Source organism: Erythrolamprus reginae, chromosome 1, assembly GCF_031021105.1.
Source record: "Erythrolamprus reginae isolate rEryReg1 chromosome 1, rEryReg1.hap1, whole genome shotgun sequence".
NCBI classification, from domain to species: Eukaryota; Metazoa; Chordata; class Lepidosauria; order Squamata; family Dipsadidae; genus Erythrolamprus; species Erythrolamprus reginae.
The window spans coordinates 227,208,103-227,233,759 of NC_091950.1; the positions used below are offsets into that span (position 1 = coordinate 227,208,103).

The following is a 25,657-nucleotide window of genomic DNA, read 5'->3' on the forward strand; positions in this document are numbered from 1 at the left end:
AAATGATATTGGGACTCTAGAAGAACAACAAAGATGATTAGTGGACTGGAGGCTAAACCATATGAAGAAAGTTTGCAGGAACTAGGTATATGTAGCCTAGCAAACAGAAAGACTAGGTATGATAACAGTCTTCTGATATTTAATGGACTGTCACAGAGAAGAAAGAGTGAATCTATTCTCCAAAGCACCTGATAGATAGAAACTTATCAAAGCAAGTTCAACTAAGGAGAAATTTCTTGACAGTGAGAACAATTAGTCAATGGAACAGCTTGCTTCCACAAGTTGTGTATGCTTTCAACACTGGAGGTTTTTGTTATGGCCTGCCAGCAGCCCATGCAGCTGATAGTGGATCCTGTTCAAGAGGAAATTGACTTGGTGTGCAGTTGGCACCCGAGTCAGATAGTAAGGAGGATGGCGAGGGCTCGGTGCCAGAGGCAGAGGTTCAGCCAGAGCCTTCAGAACCTCCATCGCCTCATAACAGCGTTGAGGAAGAAGAGGCTTCTCCTCTTCTTAATGCAAGAGCTTGCAGAGCTGCCAAGAGACAGGAATGGTTTCTCCAGAGGAGGTCTTCTCAGGAGTAAGACTGGGGGCTAATTGGCCACTCCCCTAGTCTACTTAAGTACAGGCAACTGAAAGGTTGCAGGGAACAATAGTTTACTCTCATGCATCTGACATAAATTGTTCTCTGCTCCGGATTTCTTATCAAGGAGGACTCCTGGGCATTTTGCCAAGCCCTTGGACATTACATGAGATAACAAGAAATAAGGTTGTCTGAACTTACACCATCTGCTAATGAAAATTAATTAGCAGCTGATTTTCTGCAAGAGAGGATTGCTTTTTGATTTGTATGCATGTCTCCACTGCTAAGCCAGTTAGTAGCAGTGGTTCATTGATTAAACTAAGTTCACTCAAATTGTGTTTTTGATATATTCGTACCTGGGAGCAGAGCAGTTTTCCAGAAGAAACTGAACAGCCATTTTGTCTGGTATAAGGTCTCCTGGTTGAGCAAGGGGTTGGACTAGAAGAAGCTGAATGGACACAACCTTGCAGCTGACCCTCACTCTGTCAAAGACCTTGGTGTACTCATATCTAATGATCTCAGGGCCAAAGTCCACTGCAACCAGAGCATACAAAACATTCACCAGGCAAATCCTTGAATAAAGCTCATCTGTCTGGAATCCACACTGCATATTGGACATTAATACAATAGATCGTGTCCAGATATATTTTACAAGAAGAGTTCTCCACTTCTCTGCCCATAACAGAATACCTTGCGCCACCAGACTTGAAATTCTGGGCTTAGAAAACTTAGAACTATATTGCCTCTGACATCACCTAAGTGTAGTTCATAAAATTATCTGCTACAATGTCCTACCTGTCAATGACTACTTCAACTTCAACCACAACAATACATGAGCACACAATAGATACAAACTCAAAGTAAACCACTCTAAATTTGATTGCAGAAAATACGACTTCAGCAATAGATTGGTTAATGCCTGGAACTCATTACCTGACTCTGTGGTTTTCTCCCCAAATCCCCAAAACTTCACCCCTAGACTGTCTACTGTTGACCTCATCCCATTCCTAAGAGAGCAGTAAGGGTCGTGCAAAAGCACATCAGTGTGCCTACCGTCCCTGTCCAAATGTCCCCTTTTATTTGTACCCATTTTATGTATTCAAATACTGTTATATTTATGAATATTATCAAATAAGTGCTTGACAAAATAAAAAATAAAAATAAATAGAAGAACTCCAAGATCCTTTTTTACTCTAATATTCTGTTATTATTTGTAAAGATGTCAGGTAAATATTGCTAGTTTCCAATAACTATTTGAACTGATTGCCATTTTTAGATTAATAAAATTATTACTCTATATATACATTGACCTCCCTTTTACATCTATTGGATTTGGAACAAAACACATTGGGTCCCATTTATTTAGATATGAAGGCAAGAAGGGAGAAGGGTTTTCCGTTTTGTCTGGTCCAGAAGGAAAATAATTATGGAACAAAACCAGAGGTGGGGGTCGCAGCATACAGTACTAACTAGAAAGGAAACTGTGGTTCTCATAAATGGCAGCCAGCCAGAGGAAAGAGTTGAAGCTGCCAGAAAAGCCAAAAAAGAAGTCAGGTATGAGATGGAAAAATAGAGATTCATTTATAGGGGAAGGGGACAGGATATTTTACAGAGAGTTGTGAGACATGCATTTTGCATATCTGATCCAGTTCATTCAGTGAGGAACAGAATCTCTTTAAAAATCTGCAAGTGGCCCAAGGCAGCCTCATCAGAATTCTCTTTCCCCCATATTTGTTGTCTTCCGTCTCCTTGGTATCCAACAGACCACAGAACTCTTGAATTAGAGGCGATAGTTCTGCACCGCCACTGCCTGTTCACAAGGCTTAGGCACATGCTGAGCCAAACGTTTTGAATGCCTCTTAGGCAATGATGAAAAGAAAGGAAACATAGAATCCTCTCTTTTTGGGAAATTATGACTGGTAAGTTATCTTAGGAAACACTCTCAAGGAATTACAAGAAAAGGATAGACGGGGGTGCTTCTAAGTGGCAGTAGAATCCCAAGTGATTAAGATCGCCAGTTGCTTAAATCTGCTTGTATATCTGCTTGCATTATATCTGCTTGTATTTACTGTTTGTTTTACGGGAATAGATTTCTTTTAGATAGGAAATGAATGACTCTGGCCCAGTCATTAATGGACTGAATGCAAGAGGGATGTACCCCGCAAACCTCAGCAGTGTGTTCAATAAATATATTGTAAGAGATGGATTTAGACTTATTCCAATGGCTCAAGTCACAGAAACATGAATTCCAGAAAAATATGTATATCCAGAAGTGATTTTTCTTGCCCTCGTTTGTATTCTGTCTTTTCAGACAAATATAACTGAAGTGGTTTTCTTAGTTTACCCAATAATAATTTTTTTAAAGTGTTGCGTAAATTGACTGCAGATCAATTCTAACAAGACTGAGGGGCTTTAGAGCCTTCTAAATCTAGTGATCCTCCATTTTTAGTGCCGCGTAGGGTGGTATCACCTCAAACAAAACTGGTGCACAACATAGAGTTGGGGTGTCAAACTCATGGTGTCACATTGTTGTTACATGACATATCATGACTTTTTTACCCTTTGCTAAACTGTGGCCAATGCATGACACAAGTTGGACACCCCTGATGTAGAGGGTCTCCTGGACTCATGGCTCCTTTAAAGATGGCATTGAGATCAACAGATGAGTTGAAGCCTGTGGGTTGCTGTTATTTCATTGTTGCTTGTGTTTAGCTGCACTTATAGGTTTTTATCTTAATGTGTGTTGATCTTTATTTTTCTGCTGTGTTTTTAGTTAGATGCCCAGAGGTGTTATTGTGATATAATCAGCAATATATACTGAACAAAAAAACAAACAAAGTTACAAAGAGCCTTTACAACAAAAGTGTCCAACAATGAAGGACATTGAAAAGAGAAGTAGTTTTCCAACTTCCAAAACAATCCACAACCTCTTAAGCTGGACTGTTCCACTGTGCCAAGACATTACTATTAGGAATTAGTGTCAATGGTCTTAGATGAAGATACAGTTCTCTGAAGCATCAAGCAAATCAATCTCATTGGCAAATGAGCTTCTTGTTCTGCAGCAGCTTTCACTTTTTTGTTGATTGTCAGAAAAGGAAGAATTACAGTATATGCTTTGTCCTTCTTGTGCCCTAGGGGAAAGAGCTGGAGAAAATATCAGAAACAATTTTGTATAAGCATAGCAGACTTATGCATAATCACCATTACCATTCAAACGTGTAAAAAGAGGCTGAATTTAGAAATACCTTTATGCTTCGTATGCCTGTTTTAGACTGATTACCATCCCATTTTAAACAGGCTATAGGCTTACTCCTGGAAAATAAATCACTCCCTCCAGCAATAATTCAACATCTACTCTTCATTTTATTCAGCATCACTTGCTTTCAAACAATTCTTGCTCTTGATCTCTTGCTTTTCCAAAATCACATCTTCTGAGGGTCTCATGTCATATAGAAGTTAAGAAATATAAGAGATACAACTTCATTTTCCAAGACTATCCCACAGTTGTAGGAACAGTTATACAATAGAGTCACCTATCTTTACAAGACGATACAGAAAAACTGCACAGTTAATGAAATCCAGAGTCCTTGAGAGATTATAGGTGATGACATCTCCTGTGATGAATTGTAGTATAGCATCTCAAGAGGAACAGGCTGTATGCCAGGGAGCAAAGAGGCAGCGGAATCTGGAATGTTTGGTACGCAGGAAGACAGCTCCTTCCTAGCAGTTCACAGAATATGCTCAGATAGTTGCTTTAGTCGGGCATGATTTCTGCCTGTAGCAGTGGTGGGTTGCTCCTGGTTCAGCCCAGTTTTGTGAACTGGTAATGGCAGCAGTGGGAGGCTCTGCCCACCCACTTAGGATGCTTCTGTGCATGTACAGAAGTGTTGCATGTATGTGCAACGGGTTTCAGAACCACTAATGGTCTATAGGTGAACAACAATAAAAAACTACTTGGAAGTAACTCAATGTATTGTTCTTGGTTCTTGGGCCTGACACCTCCCATCATAAATAATCTAGTAAGCAACTAAGAATTACATTAAAAAGTGTGAACTTTTAAATCCACAATCAGTTTTGATAATAAGGAAATCACACCTGATTAAAAGAGGCATGATCTGTAAAGGGATTCTACAATGGGTAATTCATATTCCATGACAGAGTTGTTGTTGCTGTTCTAATTAATTGGCCACATCTACAGGTATCCTTAACTTACCTAAATAATCACCTGGTTTTGTTCATTACCTTTCAGAGCCAAGCAAATCGTCAACAAAATCCACAGTAGACCCCACATTGCCATCCTTCCTGCAAAATAACAATCAAGAATATCTAGAGACACCAAGTCAGGCCTCCAAAGAGCTTCATTTTTCAGCGTATGTGCCAGATGGACAAATATTTATTTAGCATTAATTTGTTTTTGTAATTAATAAGGCCAATTTTGTTTTTATCAGGCCTGGCCCTCCTTTGAAATCAAACTCTACTTTATCAGCCTTCCCTGACCCTTCTGGTAGTCTTCCACAAAAACAGTACTTTGAAGATGAAGCATGCCAAATAGATAGGTTCAAACAACAGGATTCCTCACCAAGTAAGTAAAACTGCAGGAACATTCTGAAAGAAATAGTGTGTGATTATTTTTGTCATACTATGTAGGATGTTATTATTCATACGTTTGAGTCTGAATTTTTTTCATTAGTTATAGATACTAATAGCAGATGCAAAAGGTGAATTTGTTATTTTGTAGTCAGAACAAATATGTTGAGAAATAGGATAGTGATTAATAACATGCTTAGCAGAAATTTATAGACGTTTACAGAAGAGAAGGATTCAGGGGGAACTCTCCCCTAATTTGAATTATGTGGTACTATTTCTAACTGTAGAAATAAATATCTACAGATTTACAGATCACTCCTATTTTTCTTTCAGTCACTTCTATTTACATGTTTATATGTTTTCTATTCACATGCTAAAATTTTTATAACCTTCTATATATAAAAAAGGCTATACATTGATCCCTCGAGTTTTGCGTCCTCGAGCATCGCGAAAGGGCTATATCGCGAGTTTTCAACCCGGAAGTAAACAACACCATCTGCGCATGCGTGCCCTTTTTTTTCTATGGCCACGCATGCGTAGATGGTGGAGTTTCCCCAGCTGGGAAGCAATAAGAGCAACGGGGTGGGTGGGGGAAGGCCGGGTGGCGCGCCCGCTTCCCAGCTGGGAAGCAATAAGAGCAACGGGGTGGGCGGGGGAAGGCCGGGCGGCGCACGCGCGGGGGCCGCTTCCCAGCTGGGAAGCAATAAGAGCAACGGGGTGGGCGGGGGAAGGCCGGGCGGCGCGCGCGCGGGGGCCGCTTCCCAGCTGGGAAGCAATAAGAGCAATGGGGTGGGCAGGGGAAGGCCGGGCGGCGCACGCGCGGGGGCCGCTTCCCAGCTGGGAAGCAGCGAGAGCAACGGGGTGGGCGGGCGAAGGCCGGGCGGCGCGCGCGCGCGGACAAGTGGCAGCAGCGAGGCGGCGGGGAAACCCCAATCTTCGGCTCCTCGCTGCTGCGGTGGAAGTAAAAACACCATCTGCGCATGCGCAGATGGTGTTTTTACTTCCGCACCGCTACTTCGCGAAAAATCGATCGTCGCGTGGGGTCCTGGAACGGAACCCTCGCGATGATCGAGGGACCACTTATTATTTGCCGCTTGGTTGGAAACATTTAGTTCTCCCAATACAAACCTTCTGTCCCTCCAACAGGGCAGGGCTATTACAATTGAAATGGAAATGGTCTGTTGGTTAAAAAAACAGCAGTGTTTCTCCAATCAGAATATTTTATACATGTGTGTCTTTTCCCTTGAATGTTCTCAGCTCCCTGCCCTCCCATACTAACCGCAGCTGATTTCCTTTTGAGGGATTTTTTTATGAGCTCACAGAGAGCCATGTTTTAAGCTGGCTGGGAGGCAGAAGGCTCTTTGATATCAGCTTATGGCTTTCAAAAACAGTGCCCTCAGAATAAGAGGGAAGTGACATTTTACCTAGCCACAGCATTCTGTCTCAAAAATTGTCTGATTAATTCCCAAGGTAGTGATTTGTGCTCCATGGGAGGGTGGCTAAGGGTCAGGCGATAATACAGAAGTGTTCCTCTGCCAGCAGAGAAGAAGGCCCACACACAGGATGGTTCCAATATGCCTCCCAATCTTGGTAGCAGAAAGCTTCATTGTTACTTCCCTGTCAGTAGGAGGTTCAAAATGGGACACATAATGCCATGCATCTCAGCTTCAAGCTAACACTTGAACTCTTCAGAGCCAAGGATATAAAATACTGTAGCTATGCAGCTGAAAAAAACTTGAACAACGCCCATATTCTCTCAAATGCCTGGACCATTTGGGTCAGTATATATTTACTGGGTCTCATGTGGCACAACCTGCTCAAGACACTCTAGCAGAATTTTTCTTTAGGCAAAGCATGGGCTAATTAGTTCCATTAGAGCAATGTTCCTTAAACATTTTACTCTCAGGACCCCTTTCCACTTTTAAAAATTATGCAGGACCCCAAGAGCTTTTGTTTGTATGGATTATATTTGTCAATATTTGCCATATTAATATTTCATTCATAGTACATTTATTGAATCATGTAAAAATAACAATCTTAAACCATTAGATATTAACATAAAGTATTTTTCATAGAAAACACCCTATATTTAAAAAAAAAATACAGTACAGTGAAAAAAGTAAAATTGCCCAATAATTTGGTTTCATAGACCCTAAGAACGCACTTTAAGAAGCACTATGCTAACAAATAAAAGAGACTAAAATTTTTAGCTATTCAATTGAGTTAGATAAATGGCAGAAATTATGGGATATAAATTATAAACTTCTACTGCATACAAAGAAAAAACTTTATAAAATATTTTAAAATAGTTTTTATTAATCTTCCAACATTAAAAACACAAATACAAAAAAGAAAAAATCCAAATGAAAATAAATAATATATAAAGCATTTCATAACCTTAATATCCATATGTCCATCTAGTTTGCTAAAAACAAAACAGTGAACAGAAATCCTATAATTAAAACTTGGGATTTCTCTGTGCATTCTTTCTGTGTGGTTAAAAAAAATGAGTGTTTCAAAAATATTGACTATTTTATGTTATTTATTATTTTATTAATTGGATTTGTATTTCTGCCCCTCTCCGAGGACTCAGGGCAGCTATATTACTTGATAGCATAAAAGTGGACTGGGGGGATTCTATGACTTCAACTTTCTCATGCTTTTATTATCTTTTTCAGAAAACATTGTAAACTCAGTTGAAGAATGGACATTTTACCCAAGCTTTGGTAATCACACTTACCATACAGGGAAAAGATGTTACTTTTATGGTATCCACCTCCGAACTAAGCCTACATCTTCTGAGAGGACACTGGAAAGGTCTATAGGGAGGAAGAAATATGGTATAGCCTCAGAACCATTTTATTTTTTTTAATTACATAATCATAATAGTTTAAAGTATGGTTGTCATTTCAAGCATTAGAATTAAGTGTTCAAATATCCCTATATGGGTTTTTCATTGTGAAAAGTAATTGGTAGGATACAAAGATATGGCAAACTGAGAACCACTGATGCATACCTTTGGACTAATAAGATTGAGTTCTTTTTTGCAATAAGCATCAAACTGTTATTAAAAAACTATGAGGCTAATGAACTTTGTTCTGAATTATTGATGACATGTTATGTTTAACCAAAAGAAGAAATATATTTTCCATTAAATCCATGCGTTATAATATATACATATATTGTAGATTTACAAGTACATATACTTGTAAAAGAACATCTTGCCAAATTGTTCAAATGTCAGAAAATATGCCTGCAGCCAGATTGCCGCCTTAACTTCTATTTTTGTTTTTAATATTAGTAGATGAAATTGCCTCCCGAAATGGCATTCCGATGAGGATGCTTGGTGACCACCCATTTGCTGCTCCTGAACAAAGTAAAGACTTCCACAAAAAGGGATCAACAGTATCTCCAGTTAATTTTGGGAGGCAAGTTCTTATCTGATAGGGTATTTTTTAAAAGTCACTACATTTCCTTTGCTTATGGAGGACGGGAAGCAGTAGAGGGCAGGTCTTGGCAAGGAGAAAGGGGCAGATAAAGAAGGAAGTCTATAAAAATGGAAGTGACGTAGGACTTTCCAATTAATCCACTGAAATATGTGTTGTGACCATTTGTAGTTCATAGCTGACATTACTGTATTCTAAGGGTATCTCCTACTCATGTGGATCATATTTGTGACATTTTGGAGATCCTTTTTTATATGTTAATATTCCAAAGAGTATTGAATGCAAGCAGGGAATGATCAAACAGGTTTTATAATTAAAACAGAAAAAAGATTATTTATACCAAGTGCGTTATAGAGATAAGCAAAGTCTAGCACCTAGTTAACCACCTCCTTCCAGGAGGAAAATCCAAGAGCAAGGATTCTGCCCAAATGTGCCCGGATACCAAGTCAGAAGGAATTGATCTGTGATTAGTAATCTCTTAGAGAAAGGACAGAGACTGAGTAACAGATAAAGGGGGGATCTGGAGTAAGTCCTTCACTCACTGCATTGTTCCCTACTTATACTTCCAAAAGATAAACTGTATATATCAATGATAACAGAAGCTGAACAGGACAAATGAAGGATCACTTTTTGAAGACACATTTTTTCTGAAATCTGAATGAAACAACTGCAAGGATTTCTCTTTGTTCAATAATAAGTAAAGGTGATATGAAGAGCCATGGTGGCACACAGGTTAGAATGCAGTACAGTACTGCAGGCTGTTTTTGCTGACTGCCGGCTGCCAATAATTTGGCAATTCGAATCCCACCAGCTCAAGGTTGACTCAGCCTTCCATCCTTCTGAGGTTGGTAAAATGAGGACCCAGAATGTTGGGAGCAATATGCTGACGTTGTAAACTGTTTAGAGAGGGCTGTAAAGCACTGTGAAATGGTATATAAGTCTAAATGTTATTGCTGTATAAATACAGATTATCCTTCAGATTACTGTAAATTGTTGAAAAGAATTTACAGTTTTGGATGAGCTTTAGTAAGATGTCTAATGAATCAAATGTTTACATATTATGTCCCCCAAGCTTTTTGACTGATATTTGACAACAAAGTATTATTTTTACATAATGGTATTTCTGCAACAAAATTAAATATTTGGTTTATTCTGTATCTCATTTTCCCTCCCACATAGTGTAATAATATATTGTGATGAATATAAATATGAAATATCATGCAGCAGCATATATTATGCAATCTTCTGCATGGGTTTTCAACTGGAACTAAAGCAAAAAACTTTATGCATCACTATAAATAGAAAATGCTAGGCTTCCCAAACATTAGAAGCAAACTGGAAACTTCATCTTACTGCCAATACACACAAAAAAGTAGTTCTTATTTTCCTTCAATTAGTAGTAGATTTTATTTTTTTATATTATTGTTCCATGCTTAGGGAATTGCAAACATTTGAAATACAGATATTGATTATATGCTATAATTAAATCGGGAAGTGGCATAACCCTACCCAAAGACCTCTCTACTCAAAATCTTTTGTTTCCTTTTAATAGCTCTAGCTATAAAAAACGGTCAGATACCTTTATTCCTCTCCTACGTTTGCCAGTAACCTCTAGGTATGTATCTCATATCTTAAGCAACATTTATTTTCTTCCGTAGGCTTTTATTGTGTTACTTGTTTCTAGAAGATATCTGCTGTATTATTAGTTACAATAGATTTTGACATTTTCTACAATATACTGTAATGTAATGTATAATAACATAAACATTATAAAATTTTAGTAACATCTATATTTTTTATATAAAGCTTGCTTTTTAACCTTGCTTTGAGTACCTTCTTTGAAATTGTTCACAGTAAAGAATTGCAAAAGGAAGAAAGTAAATGTGGGACTACCTCGTAATATTTGCTGGATTTTAAACTGGCTAAATACATATTGCTTTTAATACAGTTGACCCTTGTTTGGTGACCAGTCATTCAATTACTGTTCTAACTTACTATAGCACCAAACCAGCAGTAGTTACAACCCAACCATGTACTTATAGCTGTTGCAATATCCTGTAGAAACATGATTGCAGTTTATGACCATCTCTGCCAGCTTCCCACAAACAAAATCAATGAGGAAGCTGGCTGGAAGTCAGGAATCATGGTCAGGTGAGGTCCTCCCTTAATGACCCATGCAGCTCCTTTGTTTTACCTTCCTGTTTTTAGTTTCATAGTGCATGCTGAAATTTGATGGAAAAGTTCACACGAGACATTTGGACAAAGAGAACAGAAATCTTTATTCTCTCTGGATATACCAAAAATGATTTGCAAAGCGTGGTACTCTTCATAAGAAGAGACAGTGTACGGAAGCTAAAGACCGGGTTATATATTATTACAAGGCCTCCCAATCCTATACTAGCTAATCTAGCATGGTGGGTTTCAACCTATCATAGAGGTACACAGAATTCCTCAACCTATCACAGGGGTACACAGAATTCCTCAACCTATCACAGAGGTACACAGAATTCCTCAACCTATCACAGAGGTACACAGAATTCCTTGTCTAAATATGGTCTATATCCTGTTTCCTTTCTCCTAAAGATGTACCTTATATGGTTTATCATATGCCCTAAACAGATATAAATTGGGTAACTCCCTTCCGCAAGAGCAACAGACACTTATCAGCAAACACTTATCTCCTTAAAACAGAATTTAAACAATAGACACAAACTTTAAAAGCAGGAAATACTTATCTTCTGAAAAGAGAATTCTTCTGTAAACAAAATTTAAACTATTTTATACACAATATATTTTCCTTCAATAGAACATAGAGATGAAAAGACTTTGGAGGCCTTCTAGCCCAACTCCACTGCCAAAGGCAGGAGACAAATGGATGCTCAATCTTTTCTTGAAAACCTCCAGTGATGAAGCACCCACAACTCCCAAATGCAAGATTGTCCCTTCCCTTGTCCCTTCCCATTGTGGCTAAAGCTTCTTCCAAAGTCAGGAAACTAAGTCCAGAAAATAGATAATACTTACAAGGAATAATTCAAGTTATAAGATTACTACTGAATTTGGAAACCTCTTAAGCCCCTTATGCTTGACTATGTAATAAAATGTGTTTTTGACTTGGCAAGTAACCTATCATGAAAATATGTCCAGATTGGTCCAGAACCATCCCACACAACTCTAGCCATAGTTTTTGACAATGTTTGCTATGACCAGTCTTATTGTTAGATTGCTATAGCACACATAACCTTTGGTTGCATTCTGAATAATTGACTGGCTTCCCTCAGTTTCTTAGATTAGTCTCTGAGGTTTCTTTATTAAGCATGTACAGGTATTTATATGTAAATAAAATAAACAACTAAAATTCATTTTATCACTATGTCCTGATATACATAATATAATGCCACTTTTTATAAAGCCACATTCTTCATGAAAACTAGCATAAGCAATTTTCTAGAAAGTGTACAGTAGGTATATTTAGGGATTATTGATGGAAAGAAATGGCCTAATCAGATTTAAATCAGGGAGGAAGATTTTTTTTAATGATTTATTCCAAGTTAAGCCATCCTATATTCTTATTCTTCTATCATGCCACTAGAGGGCAACAGAGTTGGTTATCTCCCTCTATACTGCACTCTAAATAAAAATACAGCCATCTAAATTCTATTGATTTTGATCCTAATAGTAGCAGCCCCTCCTGCTATTAATTAGTTGGGGAAAATAATTTGGGAGAAAATATATCTAGAAAGGGGATAATTTTAAAGGTCTTCCTTGTTTGTCCATAACCACCAGGTTCCTGCCTTGTTCTACTGATATGTCTTCATGGCATCTCCAGCACCTCAGTGGGGCAGCTTAAAAATTAAATAGTATTTTACCTCTTCTAAAGTTTTTCTTTTTCGGTATCCAACTTGACATACTTTGCTGACAATTGGATTGCTTATCTTTTTTACCTTATTCAGGCTGCTGTAGATATAGCCCAGGGGTGGGCTACTGCCCAGACCGGTGTGGGGGGGACATACAGTGGGGTAGCGAAAATGGAGCTCCACCCCAAACACCCAATTTGCACTTAAAGATGTTGAAAGAAATTGCAGGGTGTCCTGTATAAGCCACATCCACAGTGTGGTAGTAAAAAAATATTTATTTGTTTATTGGATTTGTATGCCGCCCCTCTCCGAGGACTTGAGTAGCCCTTCACGGATATAGCCCCTGCTTCTCGAGCCAGCATGGGACACTACCCCCTCTAGCCATTTTTGACTGTTGGATGGATTGGACACCTGGCTTCTCCAAAACAGCATTTTCTAAGTACACCAGACTAAGAAATCAAAGCCATGTAGATTTGGACTATGGTTTATCATAAAGCTATAGGACAGAATTTTGCAAATCTGAATGTGGTTCCCACACTTTCACTTCATCTTTGTTAAGTGTTAAGGAGGGTCTTATTGAAGATGTTTTCTCAAATTAGTTTCTTGACTCAAGCTCAAGTCCCTCTGAATTGATTGTTCATTGTTGCCTTGGTAGCAGCTCTTCCTCCTGTCTTTTGAATCCATTCCTGTGAAGTTGTGCTGATAGAGTGACTGGCCGGAGGTCACCCAACTGGCTTTCATGGCTAAGATGAGACTATAACTTAATTTCTTGCTTTCTAGCTAGCACCTTCAGCACTCCACCAACTGGCTGTCTTTTTTGACCATATACTGCACAGGTTCTGCCAGCAGACTTTTCTTTTGAGTCCATGACCTGAATCAGAAAAGAACACCTGAGCGGAAGGGGATGCAGAAAAAGTAAATCCATTCCTCTTAGGTTCATTGCTGATCAGCTGAACAGTGTTGAAAGTGCTTTATCCTTTGTCTTGCTTTCAGCTCATAGTGAGATTGACCTCCTCCCACTTGCTTGCCCTTTTACTATATCTTAATGCAAAAAGAGATTTTCCTTATGACATGGCCTTTCCCCTCAGTGGATTGAAAGAGACCTGCAGCCATAGTCTCCCTGCTCTGCAACTCAGGGATAGGGGCATTGCAGATTGCAAAAAGTTAGACAATGATTGCATAGGCTGCCCTCCGTGGAATTAGCTGCATCTCTTTGAGCCAATATAATGTCAAAATGATATCTGGCTTTGGGAGATTAACTGAACTAATTGGGAAATTGATTTACTTTTTAAAATTTGTTCCATCCATATGGCTGCTCATCACAAACAAGTGAATCTCAGAAACTAATAGCATTTTTTTAAAATGGAAAAAGCCAACAAAATTGTTCTGCCGGGCTCTATGGTATGAGTCTCCCGAAAATTCAAGGGTACAAATTTCAGACACACACACACTTGAAAGTCAAAAACAATGTTCTTTATCACAAAAATTCAAAAGAAACAAAGCACCCTTTTTGTATTGCAAAGAGCACTCATCCCAAAACAACCTGGTAGTCTGTACAATCCCCTTAATCAGTCCTTAAGTACTTAGCTAGCAGCTGTGAAGGAACGTCACAGCCCTCCTTCTTCCATGAAGTGAAACACACACACTTTGCTCTGCTTTGGTTTCAAAGTCATGAAAAATCAACAAACAAAGTCCAGAAACAGCAAGGCACGGTCCTGAAGAACAACGATCAGATAATGTTCCACAACAGCCAAGCCAGCACGCTGCTATTTATATCAACAGCTCTAATTACTGGAGCCCCACTCAAACACAGGTGGCCTATCTTATCTCCTGTAATATTTCTTCAATTGGTCTCTTTGATGCATAATTCTGTGCATGTGTGGGTCTAACACTTCCTCATCCAAATCAACCGAAGATAATGGAGATTGGCTTCCTGGGCTGTGTGCCGAGCCCCACTCTTCCAAGTCACCCCCACCTTCTTCTTCCTCCGAGGAAACTGCACTACCTGCCTCTGTCGGCAATAAAACAGGCCTATGACATGTTGATGTTTCCCCTGCATCCACCTCCACATTCCTTGGGGCAGGAGCTGGGCCAGAGCCAACCACAACAAAAATAAGTAGACAATTGGCAGGTGCATTAGAAACAACAAAAAGCAACCATACATATAAATACAACATTTTACATGAAACTAGTTCATAGGCTTTTTTGGGCACTCTGGCTTCATGTGCTTACACAAAGATCTGTGTACTGTAATGGACCTGCATCTCTCTTTATTGTTTGTGCATACATTGTTTCTACATTCTCTCAACAGTATGGCAAATGCATCTAATTTTTAATGGTTTCCCAACTACCACCTATTTGCCATTCACTTATGTTTTCCCTGAACAAATATATTTACCGGTAACTGATGTATTTAACTTCAGGTGATGTAAATAGCGTTGAATCAACCTACTCTGTTAAGTGTGTAGTTATTGGGCTGCAATTACTCTATGTTTCTTTCTTATCTTGCTCTCCAGTGCACCTTTCCATGTAAAAGAGAAAGAACTAGAATTAGAGAGAGAAATGATGGAAGTGAAGAACCTGGAAAACTGGAAACCTAGCCCAAGTTTGATGCAATCTTTACTTGAGAGTGGACAGACCAGAAAGCTAACTTTGTCATAATTGAAGAATGGAAGGCAAGCTTGCTCCAAAAGCTCTGATTTTGCATATCATAAGTTGTAAAACATACCTGTGAATACATCTCTTATTGCCAAACTGATATGATCACATTTTGAATAGTTGCAGACATTTAGTTGCTTCTGTGAATTATGTAGTTATTTTATATAGTTGTTTCTGTGCACTAAATGGAAGAATGAATAAATTAACAAGTATAAAATTTAATAAAACATATTTAGTTCATTTATTTCAATTGTTTTGATTTTATGAAAGAAGAAAATTAAATACCTTTTCTCAAGGTTCTTACACTGTAACTTGTCCAGTAAAGCCTTAAAGATCAAGGGGTCATTAGGATTCTCTGTAGTTTTGCTCGTAGACTTGGTCATGTTACGTAAGGTACCCATACATCACAAAGAATGCAATAAGACTGTTGGATTCATGGGTAAATGAGGCTAGTCACAGCAACAGTTCAGCACTTTATTTTCTCCTAGCTGTAGCTAATATGGAACTGATGGCACGCTACAGGGAAGCAGCTTTTAAGGGCTTGCCTGGAACCTGCCAGCCACTGACAGTTGTTAAAACTTCCATCACATAATTAGCCAATCAGCAGCTGTCATGTAAATAATCCTATGTACGTCTGTACGTAGCACCCCTCCCTCCCCTTGGAAAATTGGACAATTTCTCAAGTGTCCAAGCAGGAGTCTCTAAAAGTTACATAGTCCTGTAAATAAAGAGGTCACCTGACAGTTCTACTGGGCGTGCATGAATCAGTTTCACCAGAATTTTTGAGTTGAGCAGACATGCTCGCTTGTGCTCCTCCGGCATCCCATGGAAAAATCTGGAACTGGCCTCCAAGCATGGTGGCTTGAAATGCAGCTCTGTCATTCTCCACCCCCAGTTGACTTTACTGGACTCCAGGAACTGCTGGTAGGTGCCTGCACTCCCTCTACAGGCTTCAGTATGGGGCCTCTGGTTGACTTTCAGTTAGGGCCTGCTTCTTGCTGTTGATTTCTGCACCAATTAACTTGTATGGCTCACAGGGTGGAGACCTGCTTTGGTTGTTGTCTTCTGCTGTGGTGGTTTCCAGTTGTTGAAGCCAGGAGTTCCCTGTGTGGCTTCTCAATTGGTCGATATGTCTCTGTCACTCTTGCCATCCTCTAGTTGTACTTGATAGGATTTGAGGCCAATGTTGTCTATCATTGTGGCTTTCACCCACTTGGGTTCACCTGTATAATTTTGAGCAAATACCAAGTCCCCCATTGCTACAGTTCTTCTTGTTCTGGCCAAATTTAAAGGTGCTTCCTGGGCATAATTTGGGTTCAGCCTATCCAATTGGCACCTTCACTTTCTCCCAATCATTAGTTCTGTTAGACTCCAGTTTGTGGCAGTGCATGGCATTATATGTTGAGTTAGTGGGAATTTGTCTATTCGTTCTTGCCAGTCTCCTGGACCCACTCTGGATAGGGTCTCTTTGGTTAGGTGGACCACGCATTCTGCTTGACCATTGCTAGCCAGCCAAACCAAGATGGAGAATTAAATATCTCTGCATTAGTAAACTCAGGTTGCACTCGATGTTTGATCATCCCAACTCTAATAGGGGAAGTGGGAATCAAAGTGAGAAAACTGAGAACCCACCTGGTTATATCATGCCAGCCAGGGACATACCCAAGGAATACAATGATTTGGCTGAAAATTTTAGTGAAAAAACATTGGATGAACTCCCCCCCTGCCCTACTGACTGTGCAATAGAAATCTTACCTGGTGCTAAACTCCCTAAACCTAAGATGTAAGCATTTCTCTGAGGGAACTAGAAGAACAGAGAGTTTTCATTGAGAAAACCCTAGCAAGGGGGTTCATTGAACCAGCTCGACCAGAAATTGCAGTCCCAGTGTTATGTAGAGAGAAAAAAGATGATTCAAAACATCTCTACGTGGATTTCCAGAACCTAAATAGAGTCAGCGTAGAAAATGTGAACCCCTTCTCCTTAATGAAAGATATGCTAGCACACTAACTAAAGTGAAAATCACACCTAGCTAAACAGAAAATTTTCAAAACTGGACATAACGGAATTGTAGTACTGGATCAGAATTAAGGAGGGGGATGAATGCAAAACTGCGTTTAACACCCCCTTTGGGTGCTACCAGTTCACCTTGAAGGTGCTCCCCTTTGGGTTACAAGGGGCACCCACAGTCTTTATGTAATTAATAAATGAAATTTTTCATGTACATTTATATAAAGGGGTGCTGGTCTACTTAGATGACATTCTGTTATACACTGAGACCGAAGCAGAACACAAATGAACCACAAATCCAGCTGCCAAATGAAAGAGGGCTTAGCTTGGGTGGGAGAGAAGCTGTATGTGCCTGCTAGTCAAAGACTATACTTAATCAAAAGGTGCTATGACTCCAAATTAGCTGGATACTTTGGTTTTGTGAAACTTTACACTTAATAAAAAGACAATTTTGGTGACCGTGGCTAAAAAAGGACATAGAAAGCTATGTAGCGAGTTGCCCCATATGGGCTACAGCGAAAAGATGTCAAGGGAAAACCCCAGGTCTCCTACAGAAAGTAGCTGAAGTGTCAGCACTCTGGAAAGAAATTGCCATGGATTTTATTGTAGAATTGCCAAAAAGTGTGGAGAATACTGTCATTTGGGTTATGACTGATCTGTTTTCAAAACAAACACATTTTATACCTTGCCAAAAGATCCCAACTCCTAAACGTTTACCCAAATTATTCCTAATACACATTTATCATATTCAAGGAGCTCCACAGAGAATCCTCTTTGATGGGGGGTTCAATTCACCTTCAACTTTTTGAGAGCAGTTTTGGGTTTACTTGGTACTGCTCAAGGATTAAGCTCCTCCCACCAATGAAAATTGTGAGAGGACCAATATTGTTTTGGAACAATATTTAAGATGTTTTATTAATTTTCAACAGGATAACTGGACTGAACTTCTACCTTTTGCTGAGGTTGCGTTCAATAACTCTGTACACTCAAGTACTGGTTTCATCCCTTTTAGAGTAGCTAAAGGTCAGGATTTCAGCCCAATGCCTGAGTTACCCACAGAAGAACCCACTATCCCATCACTTAAGGAGTGGATAGATACATTAGAAAATATATGGCCAGTGGGTCAGATTAGCTTTAAAGGACGCTAGAGAGGCTTTTAAAATTCAAGCTGATAAATAAAGAATGGAACCCAAACCTTTCCATGTTGGGGATAGAATATACTTATCTACAAAATTCCTGAAATTGTTACAGCCATCCAAAAAATTAGGGCCAAATTTCATTTGACCATTTCTTATCATTAGGGTCATCAATCCAGTAGCAGTTGAATTACTCCTTCCAAAAATACTTAGACAATTCCACCTAGTGTTTCACATTAGTTTACTCAAGCAAGAAGTAACCTCGCCACTCAGACCACCTGTACCTGCACCACTTGTTCCAATCATGATAGTAGGAGAACAACACTTTGAAATCAAGGAAATTCTTGACTCCAGGATCCACTGAGGAAAAACCCAATATTTAATTGCTTGGAAACATTTGCCCTAATCCCAAAACAAATGGGTTGCTAAACAACATGTCAGGGCTCCCACCTTACAGAGAAAATTTCACTTCCAATACCCTAACAAACCTTGTTAATATACTATAATGGATTTTGTTTCACAGGTAGACCCACCTTTTTTTTTAAAAAGGGCAGCACAAGTCAGAATCCCAAAAGAGTGAATCTGCCATTCAATCGAGAGAAGAGGTGGGTGGGTCTGATTTATTAGCATTACCTGTATCAACTGATGTTTTGCAATGAATATCCTGGCTCCAAACATCTTGAGATCTCTTCATCTTGGAAGATGGTTTATGCGAGGGGGGAGGGTTTATATAGAATATCTCACTGGAATGGAGAATGGAAAAAGCTCCGGGAAACATGGTTATCTAGTTCCCAGAGCAGTTGATTAAATAAATCCTTTTCCCACTTGTGCATTGGCTAAGTTCTGTATTCTGGCTAATGGGGAGGGCCTTCTAACCCTTAACTCTACCTGCTTTGCCTAAGGGTATTTAGACGGTGCTTTGAATGGAATGCTTTCACATCTACTTAATAAAAGATCCTTTTGAACTACCTGGCTCAGAGGTTCTCGCTTTCTTATGTTAGATGGAGAGGCAATCCTTACAAAGTTGCTCTCCATGCTCTTCATTTCTCTGCATTTGGTATTCCCACTCTCAATCCCCTTTTAAAGCTTCAAATTCAGTAAAATAAATCTAAATTAGAACTTTTCCTTTTTTATAAATAAGGAATCTGAACCTGGCTTCTTGCCAACTGCAAAAGTTCTCCTGTTTGGTCTTGTTGTCCTCTTCCCACCCCCAACATGCTTGTTGTCTCTCTCACTTATCTTTCACTCATAATTTTCTTCTTGCTGCCTGTCTACAAAAGCTAAGCAGGGAGATCTATTGTCAAGTGCTGTTGGCTGGATTCATCATGAGTGCAAATTGCCTCGTTCATGGCATTCATTTCACATGTTTATCAGTCTTACACAAAACTACTAGACTTATAGAAACCAGCATAAACACTGATTAGGCATTGTGTGAAGAGGCAAGCAATGCCTGATCAATCCTGCTCATCAAGTCAAAAGTGACTCTAGTGATTTTAGATGCCCGCAGAAACTAAAAATAGCCAATCGGAACTGAGCTGATCCCAACCCTGCAACATCATGACTATGGTTGCCATGAAGGATCCTAATTCCTACATATTGTGGGGCTTGCATCTGGAGAAGATGGGAAACACTCAGAGGTGGGCTGCTAAGGTGGAACGGTGACGTGTGCTTGCCCCATGGCTTTGAGTGCTAGCAGAGTCCAGCACAATTCTGCTACTGCAGCTGTGTAGGTAGCAGAATCATGCACGGAGATGCAAGTGCACCAGTGTTTCGGTGCAATTTTTTGCTTCCAGGTACATAGGGGCAAGCACACGTCACCATTCCTCCTTAGCAGCCCACATCTGGAAACACCATTTAAAGATTTGATTAGTTCAAAATGAAATTAGCTGGCCTCAGCTATAGGCTGGGTTGAGAAGAAAGCTTATCCTTAAAGACAGTGACAGTGAGAAGATGTGTGGATTCTTCACATCTTTCCAGAAGACATGAGAAACAGAATGAATGTGAAGTGTAGTTAAAATATTCAAATGGCTTTGGCTAATGCAACACCAAGTCCAGATGATATGCTTGCAAGTATAACTGCTGGCTTACTTGCAGTTTAGTTGAGATTAATGGAATTGACTTATTTGTTTGAGAATTGTCATCGAACCATCACTTCTCCTTATAAGAAGCTTTACCACCTGGCAAATATGAATCACTTCCTCAGCAGATGAGATTATTATTATTATTTTGAAGACAAGATAGTATGTTGCTTCAAAGCACCAGTGCTACATTATTCAAATCGCCAGCATCCCAGGAGGTAACAGTCTGGATTTCATAAGCCTGACAACTCTTGGAATTGAAGACATCTGGCAGCTTCTCAAGCCATCTTTTCTCTTTTAGTCTGATAAAATGTTTTGTAAAACAGTGAGTGAAAAACTTTTTTGATTACTTATTGCTGAAAAGTCCTAACGTTGACATTCAAAACTAATAATGTTTGTGCAGCAGCATTATTGAACAATAGCTTCCAGGTTTTTACAGATTTCTGTAAGAATGTGCCTCTAATTCCACAGTTCTACTATAATTCCAAGAAATTCTATCCTATTTCAGTTTCTTAGTCTTTCAACATACCCACATTGATGAAGCAATCTGCCGTATTTCTTTACTTTGCTGCAAGTTTTGCCTCTGGGAGTTTTTTCCCTGTGATTAAAATTACAACTGAGAAACATGATTTTCACAATGTGCCTCAGAATGGGCCCCAGTGGTGTATGAGAAAATCAGTATGCCTTTGTGCTTATGCACCCGTATGACCTTTTACCCGTTGTTTCGGTTTGAGTACCTACTGAGAACGAAAAAAATCCTCCTTGGGATTGAATTTCTGGATTGTTGCTTGCTCCTTCCACGTGAGTACTGGAGATAGGACAAAAACCAATATTCAGTCAAAGGAATGAACTACAGCAACAAAATGCTGTTTAAGCTTTTTTAAGCTCGATGTTCTTCGGTGCAGAAAATGAGCAAAACTCTTCATGGACTGCAAGGATTGTTGGAAACTGAAAGTTGAAGCAGGAAATGTCAGAAGCCCCAGGAATAACATTTTAATATGTGTTTTTTTTAATAAATTATTCATTGGAAAGGTCAAAGTGAGGTTCCCACTGAGTTTATAATGAACTCAATGTATTCCTGCCCTATCTCTATTACTATATATAAGTGAATGTATGCATGAAAAAGTTGACAGTTTCAGATGGTTGCATGATTTATTTTGTTTCATTGGTGTGACCTTTTTTTGTCTTTCTTGAAAGATAAAAAGGTTCAGTTAGTGACAAAGGGATCATAAGCCTTAAACAACTGGGCTCTATGGGAATCACAAATTATATGTGAATGCTTTAGTTGGAAATTTTGCATTTGATAGTAATAGCAATAGTAATAGCACTTAGATTCATGTTGTTAAGATATTCATGACTGGGAGAGCTATGTTAACAAGGTTAGCCAATAAATAGGCATAGCAACTGGGTCAGCCAATAGGAACAAACCACTTCTGAGTCTGTGCAGAGAATTGAAACTGAGAAGCTTAAGGCTGGGCATAGCTCAGACTCCACTCTATACTATTCCACTCTAAACTCTGCTGAAATGAAACTAACTGTTCTCTGCTGTCTGTAACTGCTTGGAGAACTCTGTTAATGGTATTGTAAATTCATCTATTATTATGTTTATAAAGAAATTATTGAATCCAGCGTGGTGTGCTTCTGGTTTTGAATTTTGCAATGAACTTTAATGCATGTACCACTCCATAGTTTTTTACACCATTCTCTGAGCATACTGCCCCTAACAATCTGGGTCCTCATTTTCCCAGTCTTGGGAGGGTAGAAGTCTGAGTCAATTATGAGCCACATCAGGATCCAACTCCAGACTGTGGACAAAGTTTGCTTGCAAATACTGCATTCTAACCACTGTGTGATCATGGCTCAGAATAGAAGCAAATCCTACCTTGCCCCCACCTGAATTAACCAGGAATTTTGAAGATCTGTATATAATGGCCTAATTGACTGTTTGCTATTGGGAGCTCCTTCTCAAGGCATTCTAAAATGACTCTCCAAGAATGCCACAAATTGCTGGAGCAAGGTTGACCAGTCCAACTAAGCTGAATGCTGCTTGCAAGCACAGTTTGCATACAACAGTAAAAACCTGCCCAATATAGGGAGGCTGTAGGGCCAGAGCACTTCCTAGGGTGTTACCTCCATTAAGGACACTTGAGTATAGCAGCGTATCTCATTATCCAAATTCTGGCTAGTGATGAGGTCAGCCCATACTGAAAGTTTTCCTGTTAAAAGCTATTCCCCTGGCATGATCATATAGAAATAATAAATTTGCTCTTTTCAACATTATTAATTTAAAACATTGACAAAGGAAAAAGATATAACATAGTTTCTATAAGCAAGATTTTAAAAAATCACATATTACAACTTTGCAGCAATTTTTAAAGTTAAACCCAGGATATTTTAATAAAATAAATAAATGAATCCCCTTTTCTTAGACCCTAGTGAGGAATTTTAGGGAAAAAATGATATATTTTAATCAGTGAAGGGCTGCAAAAATGTTTACTACCACACTGTAGGCGTGGCTTATTTTGTGGGTGTGGCTTGCAGGCCATGTGATCAGGAAGGAGTGGCTTGATGATCATGTGACCAGGGGGATGTCTTAAAGGTCATGTGACTGAATTAAAGGTGGTCAACTTGACGTCACTGACATCAAGGGCTTGGGTTAGGGTTAGGGTGCCTGGCCGCTCCTCACCTCCTCCCTATCTACTTACTATTACTGAACATACAAGATATACTATTTAATTCTATGTATATATGCCATATATGTACATACATATTACACACAGGCACACAAAAATCTACATTATTTACTATATAAACTGTATGTGTATGTACACACACACCTCTTCTAAAATTATACACATTCAACCACATTTACTGCAATAGCAAAAACATACCCAGCGCCAAGAAGGGGAAAAAAAGAAAAAAGTTCAAAATTTTTCTACTGGTTCTGCATACCTGACCGTACATGTAGAAGCCCATCACTGATTTTAATCATAATATTGCTCAAAGAAATAGAGGAACTTGCATCATAAACAAACCCCAGGGTATTCATCAGATATCACAAAAGGAGTTTAAATATTTGTTGAATCTCATTTGAAAATTATAAAACACTGAAGAGATGTTTACCTCATCCCAGGTGCAATCCTGCTAGACCCAGAATCTTCCTAGATCAAAGAAGTTGTCCATCATTATTACATTACATAATGTTTTTACCAACCTCTCATTCTCTCAACCTCTTTCAGTGGCTTCAAGTCATCACTTCATTTCCTGATGGTCAAACATTTGCTGCATCCCATAATATCTAAGAAGGCAAACAACCAATTATGTGGCACTCAGCACACTGTACTGAATAGCTTCAGCAATGTTGCTGGCTTTTTACATTCCTGGCTAGTTTATACTGGATTTGTTTATACCTTCTATTATAAATAATTAGCATAGAAATTTAGGAAATAAATAAATAAAATTCTATTAACTGGGACAATTTTTTAAAAAAGTGTTGCTTTCTTAACTGATTATTGAGGTATAAATCACATTTCTTTACTTGTTGCCATGATCTTTTCTTCTCTCCCCCCCTTCCTCCACCCTGTTCTCTCAATATATAGACTATTTCCTGCTTGTGTGCTCATACTACTCTTCTTTGTGATCTTCTGGCCTATGTTCACCTACATTCTCTAGACAGGATGACTTTCTTTGGTTTCTCCTGCCCAATTCCTCATAATATGACCACGGAGGGGTTCAAATGGGCTACCATCCCCTCTGTCCATTGTCAAACCTTAGCAAGCCCAGTAGATATATGGCTGGGCAATAGTGGGCAGATGTAAAAACAGTGTAGACTAGAAAGAACCCAAGCAAGGAGTAACTGAATATGGAGAAGTAAAAAAAGCCCCCTGGATGTGGTATTGTGAACTCTTAGTAAAACTATGGCACAACAGGTCTTACATTAGTTGATTCCATTGAAAAAATATTGAACCTTTAATTTTGTCTTTCATATTAATTTCTATACATCTTAAGAAACAAAACTGAATTTCTATAAATTTGCTATTTATTTGAAGCTGTGCGTTCTTCCCACCTTTGAGTAAATCTAGCCAGGGGAAGCAAATGTTTGGAATAAGAACAGTCTTGAGTGTCTTCATAGACGGAGTGGCTGTGAGTTTTGCTTCCCAAGGACAATTTCATCTGTCCGTCCATCAGCCTGGGGGGGAATTATTGACCCCCTCGGAGAGGGTCCGCAACTTGGGTGTCCTCCTCGATCCACAGCTAACATTGGAACATCGTCTTTTAGTGTGGCGAGAAGGGCGTTTGCACAGGTTTGCCTAGTCCACCAGTTGAGACCCTATATGGACAGAGAGTCATTGCTCACAGTTGCTCATGCCCTCATCACCTCGACATTCGACTACTGTAACTACTGTAACATGGGGCTACCTCTAAAGAGTGTTCAGAAATTTCAGATCCTGCAGAATGTGGCCGCGAGAGCTAACATAGGGCTACCTAGATTTGCCCACGTCTCTCCAACACTCCACGGCCTGCATTGGCTGTCGATTAGTTTCCGGTCACAATTCAAAGTGTTGGTAATGACCTATAAAGCCTTGCATGGCATCAGACCAGAATACCTTCGGAACCATCTTCTGCGCATGAATCCCAGCGACCGATTAGGTCCCACAGAGTTGGCCTACTCCAGGTCCCGTCGACTAAACAATGTCGGCTGTCGGGCCCCAGGGGGAGAGCCTTCTATGTGGCAGCCCTGGCCCTTTGGAATCAACTTCCCCCAGAAATTAGAACCGCCTCCACCCTCCTTTCCTTTCATAAATTGCTAAAGACGCCAGGCATGGGGGAACTGTGTCGCCAGGCATGGGGGAACTAAGATACCCCCCAGGTATATATAGTTAATGCATGGAATGATTGTGTTGTATGGTTTTAATGTGGGGTTTTAGATGTGATGTTTTTAATATTAGATTTGTTATATTGTATTATTTGTTGTGAGCCGCTCTGAGTCCACGGAGAGGGGTGGTATACAAATTTAATAAATTATTATTATTATTATTATTTTTATTATTATATGGGGTAGGCAGCAGAAGGAGGGAAAATGTCAAAATTTGAGAAATCCATACTTGCAGTGCAATGAGTCCCTTACCCCATCTCCTCCCACTTATGACTGTATGGCTATAACTTGTTGCTGGTATCCTTACAATTTATGTTAATATTGATTGTTTCCTGATTGCTTATTTGAAGGCTATGACAATCATTATGTGTTGTACCTCATGATTCTTGACAAATGTATCTTGTCTTTTTATGTACACTAAGAGCATATGCAAC

The 25,657-nt window shown here is 39.3% G+C and overlaps 1 protein-coding gene across 1 annotated transcript; it reads left to right on the top strand.

Moving 5' to 3' along the window:
• The first annotated feature begins 2,423 nt into the window (after positions 1-2,423).
• SPATS1 (spermatogenesis associated serine rich 1) lies at positions 2,424-15,229 on the top strand. Its single transcript, XM_070732395.1, has 7 exons — positions 2,424-2,499; positions 4,830-4,950; positions 5,029-5,162; positions 7,846-8,007; positions 8,469-8,595; positions 10,166-10,228; positions 14,984-15,229. The coding sequence occupies exons 1-7, from the start codon at positions 2,493-2,495 to the stop codon at positions 15,126-15,128; spliced, it is 759 nt and encodes a 252-aa protein (XP_070588496.1). The 5' UTR covers positions 2,424-2,492; the 3' UTR covers positions 15,129-15,229.
• Positions 15,230-25,657: the final 10,428 nt, after the last annotated feature.

Excerpts from the sequence above, each read along its gene's own strand:
- SPATS1 (XM_070732395.1), top strand. Across the intron at positions 8,596-10,165 it reads TCTCCAGTTAATTTTGGGAG|CTCTAGCTATAAAAAACGGT; the intron begins GCAAGTTCTTAT and ends TCCTTTTAATAG. Across the intron at positions 10,229-14,983 it reads CGTTTGCCAGTAACCTCTAG|TGCACCTTTCCATGTAAAAG; the intron begins GTATGTATCTCA and ends CTTGCTCTCCAG.